The sequence below is a fragment of the Diabrotica undecimpunctata genome, chromosome 4, assembly GCF_040954645.1.
Source record: "Diabrotica undecimpunctata isolate CICGRU chromosome 4, icDiaUnde3, whole genome shotgun sequence".
Taxonomy (NCBI): Eukaryota; Metazoa; Arthropoda; class Insecta; order Coleoptera; family Chrysomelidae; genus Diabrotica; species Diabrotica undecimpunctata.
In genome coordinates, this window is record NC_092806.1 from 20,676,720 (window position 1) to 20,689,448 (window position 12,729).

At 35.5% G+C, this 12,729-nt stretch overlaps 1 protein-coding gene across 2 annotated transcripts in view; it reads left to right on the forward strand.

Moving 5' to 3' along the window:
• The window catches only part of LOC140439283 (uncharacterized), a 73,814-nt gene that overhangs the window by 24,626 nt on the left and 36,459 nt on the right, over positions 1-12,729 (forward strand). For both annotated transcript variants that reach the window (XM_072529099.1, XM_072529100.1), the window contains exon 2: positions 8,198-8,374. In XM_072529099.1, coding sequence (XP_072385200.1) covers positions 8,198-8,374 — 177 coding nt within the window. The remainder of the gene's footprint in view (positions 1-8,197; positions 8,375-12,729) is intronic.

Genomic DNA, 12,729 nt, shown 5'->3' on the forward strand with positions numbered 1-12,729 from the left:
ATTATTATAGTGCTTTTTATAAATCAATTTTTTTTTAATTATCATTTCTGTGGAATCTGCTATAATCTGTTGCAAGGTGGCAATTACCAGCAATTGAGTCTCTTCATTAAAATCGCAAGTATCTTCCTTTATTGTACTCAAATCAAAATCTGAATAGACGACATTCAAATGTTGGACATAGATTGAAACATCGTCTTCCTAGCAGATTACCTGGAACAAATTGGAGAACTGGGAAAATTCGTACCGTACAATGTTTTACTTCATCAGTTTAATTCTGGCAATAAACTCTGAAATGATTAACTTTGTTTTTATCAAATTTAAACAGCTACCTTGTAACTGCAAGTTCACCATATTAAATTTAGCAAACAAATCTGCCAAATAAGCAATATCTGTTTTTCTCTTTAAGTAAATTTTCTTTCAAATTTTTATCTAAAACAGTTTTAAATAGTGTAAAAAAATCTTGTCAGGCGTAAGCCTTTCGACAGCCAGCGTACATTAGTGTGAAGAGGTAATTGGTGTAAGTTATCGTCATTTTCTTCACACAACTGTCCAAATAACCGCGTATTCAATGCGTTTCGGATTAGGTTTAATGCATCAATGAAAAATTGGAGAGATTCATGCAATCTTACATTCAAATTTTTAGCAACTAAATGGCGTCTCTGGATGACGCAGTGTATTGCTACGGGTACATTTTCTTTTAAAAAACTTATAAAACCACGATAACTCCCAACCATGGTAGATGCTCCATCTGTAGCTACCGATATAATATTTGATATACCATTTTATTTTTCAAGAAGTAAGCCTTCAAACATAACATACTGATTCGACTTTGGTATCGGTTGTCAAAGTTCTCGTAAATAGCAATCCTTCGTGGTTATTTTTATCCATATTAAAAGTATCATATGCCAATAATAATGCTTCATTAACAGGTAAAATTGAGTCATCCAGCTGTATAAAGAAATGGGTTGTTTGCAAATAGTTACACAAGAAGCTTTCAACATCATAACTCATTTCATCAATAGGTACGTCTTTAAACTGTATTGTTTAATATCAGATACAGGTTTGTGTAGAACAGTTTTTAAAACCTCTTCAACTGCTGGCAAAATTAACTCTCCGATAGTATGCGGTTTTCCGGATTTTGCATAAGCAACGAGATATTGTAAGACGCTTGCAAACCATCAACGTTTATTTGTGTCCAGCCTGGGTCTCTTCTGAAGTTTTTCTTTAGGTGTTTGAAAATATTTCAACTCTTTATCTGTTTTATTAGGGTGACATATTCTCAAATGATCTTCCAGCTTAGATGGCTACATAGTGTCATTGCTAAAAACTTCCTTGCATAAAAGGCACAAAGGCATTTCTTGCCATTGACCCCCATTTTCATTTTATATACCTTCAATTTTTTTTTCGCCCACGTAGACCACTTGCAGGTTTTCATCGACCCCTGGGGGTCAATATAGATCATTTTGGGAATTACTGGTATAGCCATTCGAAACCTTCGAAAAAAATCCACATCATCCGCAGTTTCAAAATAATTTGGTCGATTCTTGATAACTCGAGGTGTTCCTTCTGTTTCTTCTTCAGAATCAGATGACGATTCGAACCGATCCAGGTTTTCGATAAACGTAGTGCATCCATATTATGAATAGTACCAAAGCAACACTTATTAATATAAAATAATACAAAATACAACTAACTACAGAATCACAATACACAAATTAAGTACATACGTCATAACCAACTGTAAGTAATATTTAAACTGTTTAGGGAGATCGCAAAACGTATTGTTATGCTATTATTAATCTAATTTATTGTTTTTATTTATTATCAAAGGTTCTACACTTATAACACTTACAAGTTTATTTAAAGTCTTTATTTGTACAATATAACTAATTTATTTTACACTAAGGGCCGGTTTCACGAACGACAAATAGCAATCTATTCAATGAATAAAGTTATTCGACCAATAAAACTGACATATCTGCGTTTCACCAACGTCAAATAAGACCTATATATATATATATATATATATATATATATATATATATATATATATATATATATATATATATATATATATATATAACGAGTTTATTACAGCTGCCGCCGTTTCTCGCAACCTAGCTTCCAACGCTTGCGATCGTTCCAGTCATCTACTTGTAGACTCCTATCTTCCATTGCATCTTTTACTTCTTGTCTCCACGATCTTCTTGGTCTTCCCTTTTTTCTGCGGTTGGTGGGGATCCACTGTAACATTCTCTTTGGCCATCGTTGATCATTCATCCTTTCTACATGGCCATACCATTTCAGCCTTTTGCATTCTATAGTTTCCAGGACGTCAATATCTATGCCCATACGCTCTCTGATTTCAGTATTCATTACTCTATCTCTTCTAGTGAGTTGGCAACATCTTCTCCAATAATTCATTTCCATTGCTTTTATTTTGGATGCGTCATTTTTATTTATTACCCAAAGCTCTGAACCATATGTAGCAATGCTTTCTATGATACTTTTGTATATCCTAATTTTTGTGTTTCGGGTGATGTGGTTATTCCAAAGTATACTATTCAGTTGACGTATTGCTGAATTTCCTTGACCAATTCTATTAGCTATTTCTATTGTATTCCGACCATTGTTTGTAATGTTTACACCAAGATATTTATAGCTATCAGTATTTATAAGTGCTTTCCTTCACCTCCCACTACTACGTACTCTGTTTTTGATGGATTAATTGATAAGCCCCACTTAGTATATTCTTCATTTATTTTTCGTAACATGTAGTGGATATCATCTTGATCTTCTTATTCTATGAATAAACTCCAAATAAGTTATTAGTCCAATATCGGCCAAATAAATATTTATTCTTCGAATAAGTTGACAGCTAACCTCACTTTAAATATCAATAATAAAGAAAATTCATTAGTTTAACTTGAAATTATCAACAATGTATTGCAGGTAAACGTAATTATATCACACAATTTGAATTTTGTATACATAAATATTTATTTTAGATTATTATCTTCTTCATCATCATCCTCTGATGACGGAAATGAGCAGCGAAGGAGAAGACCACGCTTGCAGCTGCAAAGAAGAAACCCTTTTACTGAATTTGATGATGTGGACTTTAAAACTAGGTTTAGATTATCAAAGTTCTCCATTTCTTTCTCTAAATAATTTTTGCTGCTCTCGCGTTTTTTGTCCATTTTCTCAAGTTTCAGATTCACAATAATTTACAATCACAACAAACAGATTTTTTTTATATAAATTATGTATTGACATTGACAATTATTATTATTTTGACTAATGAACCAATATCAAATATTATTCGCTCCGTGCGTGACTGACGCGACACCTACCGCCTTCATCTGACAGTTTTGGACCTACCAATTTCAGGTTAAACATATGACATATGTTTGACATTGTTAAATACATGCGAAATTGACAATTATTAATAATTAACTTTTTAATTATATTTTTTTAGTTTATGTACACAATAAATGTAGTATTAAAAACTGGATTTCTCAAAATTCATTATAATATATCTTTTTCAATCACAAACGGAAAAGAAAGGGAAAAATCTAGTACTGGCAAATCAAGTTTTTCACGTGAAAGAGCATATATTTAAAAACAGTAATAGTAAAAGTTATAATATAAAAGCTAAAGACATCAGGCACTCTGCAGTTAGCTTGAAGCCTTATAAAATATCATTTAAGGTAAATTATTTAAATTTTTCCTATTTCAATTGCATAAAAATGAAGTTATGTGATATTTACTTTTTCATATTAATAGCACGGATCCATCCTTTTCTTTTCTCTAATTTATATATAATCTTTGGGAACCTATAAAAACTACACTTACTATTTTTGCTATTATTAGCAAAATTAAATACGCAATATGTATTTGCACACATTTTTGATAAAATTTATGCTTAAAAAGGTAGGGCCAATTTTGTCATATTTCGCCGCTACGCACGCTGGCATCGTTTCAAAGTACCCCTACCATGGTCACGCACGGAGCGAATAGGTTATGTATATCTATGATTACAGTGAAAAATAGTGCGATGCGCTTGGCCAAGCACCTAATAGGTGGAGGCCAAGAGAGGTGTCAACGAGTACAGTCTGTGGACAATCATTACACTTTGAACTTATTCGACGAATAACTAACTGTAGATTACAAATAGTTATTGAAACGGAATAAAATTTATTCTACTAATAAATTTTATTCGACGATTAACTATTCAGTGATTTATTTGTTGTTGGTGAAACCGGCCCTTATAATTATATAATTTATCTACGTGCGTTACCTTTTAAAAACTCGACGCGATGTTCAATAACTAACTAACCGTTTACAACAAAATTCCTCTTTAAATATAAAATGCCGTTAGGTCCGGAATTGCGGCGATTCCCCATCGAAGAGCCGAGAAGGTCGCTTATACTGGTTTTATTCGGCCTTCTTCTGGAAATTTCTAATCGTGGGTGACTCATCAGAATTCAGATTGGCAAACAGGTCTTTCAACTGAGCGCCGAAATTACTAGAATAGAAAAGAATTAGTAATTATATATTTACAGTTTTATGCGCCATAATATTTATCGTAACAGTATCCTACGATAAGGTAATGCTTAAGCGGTTTGGACAATTGTTAGCGCATGGTAAAATCCGTTTTGGAGTTAGGAAGTACCTAAGCCCAGTTAAGTAATTCTTAAATATTTAGGTATCGTTGGTGAAATCGGTCATTAGAATCACGGTATCTTAGGAATGGTGTCTCTTGGGAAAAAAATTATAAAGACTATTTTTGTAAAGAATTTAAGATCTACAACTTTGGTTTGAAGTTTTTTTAATAAAACTTAACGTTTACGAGAAGAATTCAAAAAACCTCAAATTTTAAAATTTGACCCCGAATTTTGTAGCACACATACGATAGATGGAGATTTGTAACGCTTCAGTTGTATTGGTAAACCACAGCTCTCAATATTTGGCTTTCCGGAAATTTTTGTTATTTGACCACTATTTTTATGTCTAAATTGACCGGATTATCAGTGTTCACGATATTTGCTTTTCTACCTTCTTCTATTTCTGTGGGGTTTTGTGGATAATGTTCTTCGTTTGCCTATATTTAAATTTCATTGATTTTTACCTATGTATGTGTTATTTGTATTAGAAATAAACAAGTACATTTGAAAAATAGTAATAAATCAACAATTAATTAACATACTTAGTATATTCCTTATATCTGAACAACTAGCCTTGAGACAGTGATTTTCCATACTACAACCATTATTTTAGCGATATCAGTAATACAATCGTATTTTATAACCTTAATACGCTATAAAATACTCGTATTGTTGTCGCAACATTTTCATATTGAGGTTAGGAAACCCTATGTTTGTAATATTTCTAGTTGTAATTCTGAAGCCGCATTTGTTTAATCTTTGTCGAGCATTCACTTATTTAATCAGCTTTTTTTATTTAGAACTCTTTAAATAGAACAAAAAATCAGAGAGGAGTCTATGTATTGAGAGCAGATACATCGCAAAGTCCTGAGTCCTGACACGGTAAAGTAGTAGATTACCTCAGTCGATCTGTAAAAAAATCATCGATATGATCACGTAAAAATCTTGTACAGGTGTTTGAAAGTTCTAAAAGTTATATGAGTGACAGCTAATGACAAACCCTTACAGAAGTAATATATTTTAGAAAAAAATGGTTCAAATGAAAATGGCAGATGCTAAAAAGTTCTTCAATTTTCGAGTTTCTATGTTAAAATACATAAATAATTAACTAAGATAATTACAAAAAAAAAACCCTAATTTTTGCAGTAATTTATAAATGTTAATAACTTTTAAATAATAACCTGTAATATTACTACTTGAAATTACGGCAATTAGTGTGACATATTTTCTTGCCACTGTTTATATAATTTTCTATTTCCTTTTATTTTTCTTTAAATCGTATTGAAATTTTGTTTATTTTACGTATTTTTCATTATAATATCTTACTCACAATGAATTTATTTTACCTCGAACGACCGGTTTCACATACTACAATTTGCTATGCATCGTCAGGTCTCCGATAAGGTTTACCTTACCGGAGACTTTTATTTATTTCTTTTTATATAAATTAAAATGGACATACATATTATTCATCTTTTCTTATAATAATAATAATCTTCCTTTATACCACAAACGCGGCTTTGGGATTATTATCTTAGCAATTAGCTGGGATTAAACACTTAGTGACTTTTCTACGGCGGGACAGTGGAAAATGTCGTATTGAGTACAAATTGATGAGAAAGTAGAAATCTCAAAACTTGCACTTCCTCTAATAGAACGATATATAGCAGGGTACTGTAAACGCCACATAGGAAGATGCAACCTCATGCATGTAGCGTGTGCCTACTTTATCCGAAGAGGTGGACAGTGACGTGATTGTGCTTTTTATATAATTAACGGCACCGAATAGTTACCGCTGCGCTACTGACAGCGTGGATAAATATGTAAACAAGGCGCCTGGATCGAATCGGTACGAAAATAAGGATTTGGCTTATTTTCGTAACTGGCGCCTGCTGTAGTCTGCTATCTCTTAGGTCTGCGGTATACAAAGAAGGTAACAGGGCTTTAACAGGTAATGTTAAGCTTTAACAGCCTATTACTACCCTTGGTTTTACCTAAAGTACTAATTTTATTTAGGCTGAGTCGACCGAAAGCCTATAGATATCTGAAAATAACTAGATGTTCTAGCCGGCGCTGAGATTCAATCCTCAGCCTTCTACGTCGAAGTCAGACATTCAGTCAGCGACTGTCCGAACAAGGTATATGTGCGCAAGCCTAAGCCGATGTTATCCTGGTCGAGCAGCTCGTCCCGGGAACGGTGCACGAGGTCGCCTAGGTGAGCCTCGGGCTCGTTGAGGAATGGTACCGGAGCAGGGTACTCTGGGTTAATCCTGAGAAGACTGTTGTGGTTTTGTTTACTCGGAGAAGGGCCATTTGACCTAGAAAAGAGCTTACCTTCTATGGTAAAACTGCATCGGTTTTCAAGTCAGTGATCCTGGACTCTAAACTTTCATGGAAGGAACATCTCGACGTTAAGGTGAAGAAGGCCGCGGCAGCTTTCTGGGCGTGTAGAAGAGCTTTCGAAGTCAAATGGGGTCTCCAGCCGAAACATTTATATTGTTTGTATTAATCCATGATAAGGCCTATCCTGATGTATGCGGCCATTGTGTTGTGGCCATGAGCTAGACTGGCTTCAGCTAACACCCAGCTTACTCACCCCCAGCGGTTGGCATGCATTGGCATCTCACGAGCCACGAGGACCACTCCACAGCGGTTCTTGAATCTTTGCTGGATTTACCCTCTCTACATCTTATTGAAGAGCATGAAGCCATGATGGCAGCCTATCGTCTTAAATGATCTGAATAATGGTTAGGAAATAATGGTCGGTTGGGCCATTGTGACATCTGGAGAGAGACAGCATGCCCCCTCCCCAAATTGGGTTCTCATCTTTCTTCTTGGTTCAATTTCCTGACCGTGTATGGAACGGGAGCCTATACTGATTCATCGAAGTAGGCTCACCTAATACACGGATGGGTTCAGAATAGACGGGCAGGCAGGTGATGGAGTATATCGGAGCGGAATCGGATTTAAATCTGGCCAAGCTCTCAGCTCCTATGCATCAGTTTTTCAGTCCACGATCTTTACAATGCTGGTATGTGCTCAAGAGATAATAGATAGGGCTTTCTCAGGCAGAAACATCTCTATCTACTTTAACAGTTAAGCAAAGCTAAGGGCTTTGTTCCAGGTTGTTGAGGTTCCAGGATTCCTGGGTCAATTGTGGAGGTATGAGACAGGCTAGGCTCTACATAGTGGGGTTATCCAAAATTCTTACAGCCCAACTTCTCCTTCTAGACCTCTTTCCGGCCACTGTAGACTCAGGCGGCACCTCTATCTGCTTGGATTGTAGGATAGCCCACGGTGCTGTCATATAATAGGTCCTTACGGGCCTATTCCGTACGATATGAGTGATTTAATGGACCTGTCTTAGGAGTTCTAAGTTTCTGAAGGGCTCATAAATTTATCCTGTCCCGATCTACCATAACCATAACCAACGATAACCAAACTATCCGGCCCAACTAAACCTTATCTATACAAATATTAAAACTATTAACATACTTGGATCATATTTTTAAATTTATTTATTGTTTCAGATAATGCGTTATCTTCGGAAGTTGTCCCTGAAGCCAAACAAGTCGAGTACAGAAGTAGCAGATTTTCAGTGGGTTTTCATGTACTTCTACCAGTGGCCGGACTGATTTTGATTACTTTGGGAAGAAAGCAAATATTCGAAAAGATTATAAATCAAATAGATAAAAGATGTTTAACAGGTTAGTTTATATCTTCAGTTCAATTATGCTTGTTAGATTATTATTTATGCTTCTTTGAGAAATGTATTTAAATAATTGATAAAAATGTGTTTAAATTGATCTATACATACGTATAGGAATAAAATTTTAAAAGATTTAATACACATGTGAAAAGCTAAATTGATAGATCGAAGGAGGAATTATGGAAAAATTAAAGGAAACTAAAACTAAGTGATCCATATCTAAATCGTCCTCATCCTCTGAATCATTTCCTACATTAATTATAACCGGTTCAATATCTTCCTGCAAATTTTCCACCGCAAACATTTTTTTCTTCCACTTTCTTGACGTGGTTTTCATAATTATACCACTGATCTTTAGATACGCGTTAGTAAGCTTCTTTTATCAACCGTTCTACCTTTTAAAATCGACGTTGTTTAAAGCCACATACCTTTTCACTTGACTCCACACCATCTTAATCGGGTTCAGCTTGCAATGATAAGGAGGTAGTGTCAAAATCTTAACGCCATATTTTTCCGCAATTGTTTCAATTTTGTACTTGTCGTACTCGTCTGCAAATGCGGGCGCAGTATCCAGTAATTTACTTTTTATGTAATTTTACTTGAAGAAAATGTTCTTTTTGATTAGCCAACCCTTGATTTGCCTTTTGTTTCACAATTTTTTCGGGAAATCAAATTTGTGGGAATGATATGACGCGTTTTCCAAAACGACAACGTTTTCTTTGTCTTTCGGCAAGTTTGGATTTAACGTCTTCTCAAACCATTCTTCATAAAGATCCCCGTCCATTTCGTCGTGGTAATCCGCGGTTTCCTTCTTGGCCAAGAAAGTTAATTTAGTCTATGCCACAAAACCAGTTTCGCTTCCAGCATGAAGAAGAACTAACCGAGGACCTCTTTGGGTTAGATCTTTCAGTCCAGTATCAAGCCCTTTTATGAGAGCCTCCCGTGGAATCTTGATCGTTGTGTCCCTCCATTACTTTTTGACTGAAGCACCGACGTTAGTCCAAGACTCATCGGTACAAAGAAGGTTTACATTATCCTTCTTCCTCAATGTTTTTATTTGTCTGAGGTAGGTACCTGTGTCTCCAGGATATAATATCTTTTCTTTCCATCATTATCGAATATCTACCTCTTTTATTATATTTAAAACTTATGTCATTTAGTAGCCTACGAAATGTGGTTTTTAAAAAAGCTGGTAAAAATCATGGACAATTTTCCTTATTCGAGATTTCACTCCCTCATCGTTAGTATTCTCACGTGAATTGGACTGGGAACTCTTTTTCTTCCTTTTCTGTACCGGTTTCAGTTCGCCTTGCTGGGCCTCTTCGCAGATGTCATAAATTTTGCGAACACTCACATCGCACATTTTTCAAACTTTTTCCATAGTAATAGTCAAGCTGTCACAAGGACAAGGACAATGTTATTTAAACCTTGCTTAGGCAGAGCGCCTCTTCAAGGTGGGGGCTCCCTGGCCAGGGAGAGGAGTAGTGTGAGTAGACGTCAATCTACTAAGGAAATTTGTAAGTGTAGAGAATTTTGGTTTTGATCAGTGGTGGTGGTGCTAAGAAGCAGTAGTCAGTCAGTTTTGTGTTAGTGAGATTAGTGTGCGTAGGTGTTGAAGGAGGAGGTATAGTGTGGAGAGTCATGCATTTCAGAGGAGGTACCGCAGTCTGTTACCAGCCATACTTTTGGGAACGGTTCTTTTGGATAGAACAATTTTGGCTTGTAGATAGTTATCTACGATATTTTAGGGGTCGCTTCTAGGATATTGAAATACTTATCAGGAAGTTTGTTTCCAGCCAAGTTTAGAAGTTTAGCCGGAAGGAATGGAACTTTGACGCCTGGATGCCTGGTGAGTATGTGTCCTGGGCGGTGGCATGACATTTTTAGGACCTCTTTAGCTCTGATGTTGAAGCTCGAGAGTATGAAGTCTACTCTCGATTGTAGGGATGCCTGCCAATTGATATATTAGTGCTGATGGAAAGTCTACTCGCTTTCTCATGGCCCTTTCTCAAGATCTTAGCTGTCACCATTTTTTAAGTTCAGATGATAGTTCAACAATTAAACATCACACGTTTTACTTGTACACTAAGAGTCATACCCTGTTTAAAATTCACGACAGATACTGTCACCGGCTCCATGATGTAGGTACTTTCATCCGCTTGCCAAAATGAAATAGAACTGAGCTTTCATAGTGTTTGCCAACAAGTTTTTCGTCTAATGGCCAGTATCCAAATCAACAAAGAGACATGTTTGCTTTGCGTGGACAATGGGGATTCAAACTTTTTCGCTTCTCCTAATGACTTCATAATAATCTTTATTTCCCAAAGAATGTGTTTACAAAGAAAGCTATTGAAAATTGATAAATATAGATAAGCTATCGACGATATATTTTACTTTTTTATAGTATTTTTCTTCATGTTATTGTTTAGTTCAACAATGTCAACAAGTTCAACCCTTATTCATACATCGACGATTAAACCATGCTTTAGTTGAAACAATCATGATAGTCTTTTATACAACCGTAGGCAACGTATAGAGCAAAATAGAGGGCCGTAGAGGTGTAGGAAGAAAACAAGTTTCTTGTTTAAAAAACATTCGTGAATCACACAGATATCAAATGCAGGACAATTATTCCATATTGCAGAAGATCGAGAAGCCTTCGCAATGGTGATCGCCTACGTCGGATAATTCTGATAAGGCACGCGAAGAAGAAGAAGGCAACGTATATTCCAGTCCATATTCTTAAATACGGTTCTGCTGCGCCGCTCCGGGCAAACCAGCAACGTGGTCGGCCGTTCTCCCGTAAGAAATACATTGCCTATCTTACCTGCACTGCATTCTAACTGTGGGTTAGAGACATGTATTTTCCCTAATCGAGACATATGGGTCTAACCGAATGGACAAAGAACCAACCCGTTAGATCATATGTTAATAGACAGAAGACCAGGAACCAACGTAATAGATGTCAGAACTTGGAAGGGAGCTGCATGAATTGCGAATCACTTTCTATTACAAATCAAATTTAGATGCCGTATAAACAAACAGGAGAAGAACAAACGCCCAAAGATGTTAAGAGCAGTATTTATGGTCTTATAGAATTTTTTTCATAGACCCAGCTGTTTTATATTTTCTAGGAAGTTCTTAGGAATGTCACCAGTATTAGAGAGAATAATTGGTATCGTCTGTGTACTGGTTGAGTAATGATTGGTTTGCGGTCCCAGTATGTGGGCTAGTTCTTAATGAAGAATCTTTTCTACTCAGACCGACTGCTCTTTATAATTAGTTTCGACAAAAGCCTGGCAGATTTGGTAAGATCTTGTATGGTTTCATCAACTTGACATCGATATTGTCGCATATATCGTTTTGGGCTTCAGGATATTTGACGATATATTTCAGATAATTTTTGGTTGAAATAACCTGATCTGAAATGGGGAAAGGGAAACCCTCTATTTCGGAAAACATCTTTCTTGATGTCAACCAACAGTTCGGCGCTATATTATAAACATATTTTTAGCTGACTTCATTGAGATGTCGCCCATGCATGGCTTTATCCTTCCATACGTTTTTTTTGTAGAAAAACTCTCAGTTTAAGTCGTGTTATCTACCTACTACTGAAATTGCGTGATTTAAAATAGATGTCTCAGCCTGTTTGTGAAAATAAGTTCTTAGATTAGTAACCTATATCCACATAAGGTCATCTTTCCTCTTGATACCGGGGTAATGTTATTCTCTCTAATGTACTACGAGGGTGATGTTTTTGAGCAATTGTGAGAAGTGTTTTAACTTTCTGTTGAAAACTTTCCACATCCGTTTATAATACCAAATGAGCAACTAAACGTAGAACATGCGTACCTATTTAATACCTTAAACAAATTTTTACCACTAAGATAAGAGCGATGTAGCTGTCTTACGAACTCAAAAGTTAATACGAATCATTTGTTTATGGTTAATTTTTTCCTCTTGCTTTACTCTGAGATATTTGTACATATCATTTTCATCGATACCTCCATGTTTTGACCATTTTACGTATCATATCCTTAAGGATCAACACTCAGAGAATTACTATTATTATTACTAGTATTATTACTAAAACAACTGCAATGCATGCTTCCTTTATTTAATCAAATTCCTTGCTGACTTTACGCTACGAAAATATGGTTCGTGTGTATATACAGCGATAAGTTGCTGGACACCGCGTTTAAGTGATAGAACTGTCATAAAAAAACCTCATTTGCTTGTACCTAAAGTCTGAACGCCCTTACTGTACTTTGTTTCTATTTTTTATTTCAATAATAATAACGCCGTATTCACATCATTATTTCTAAAACCAGACTACACGTAAAAATATGATTA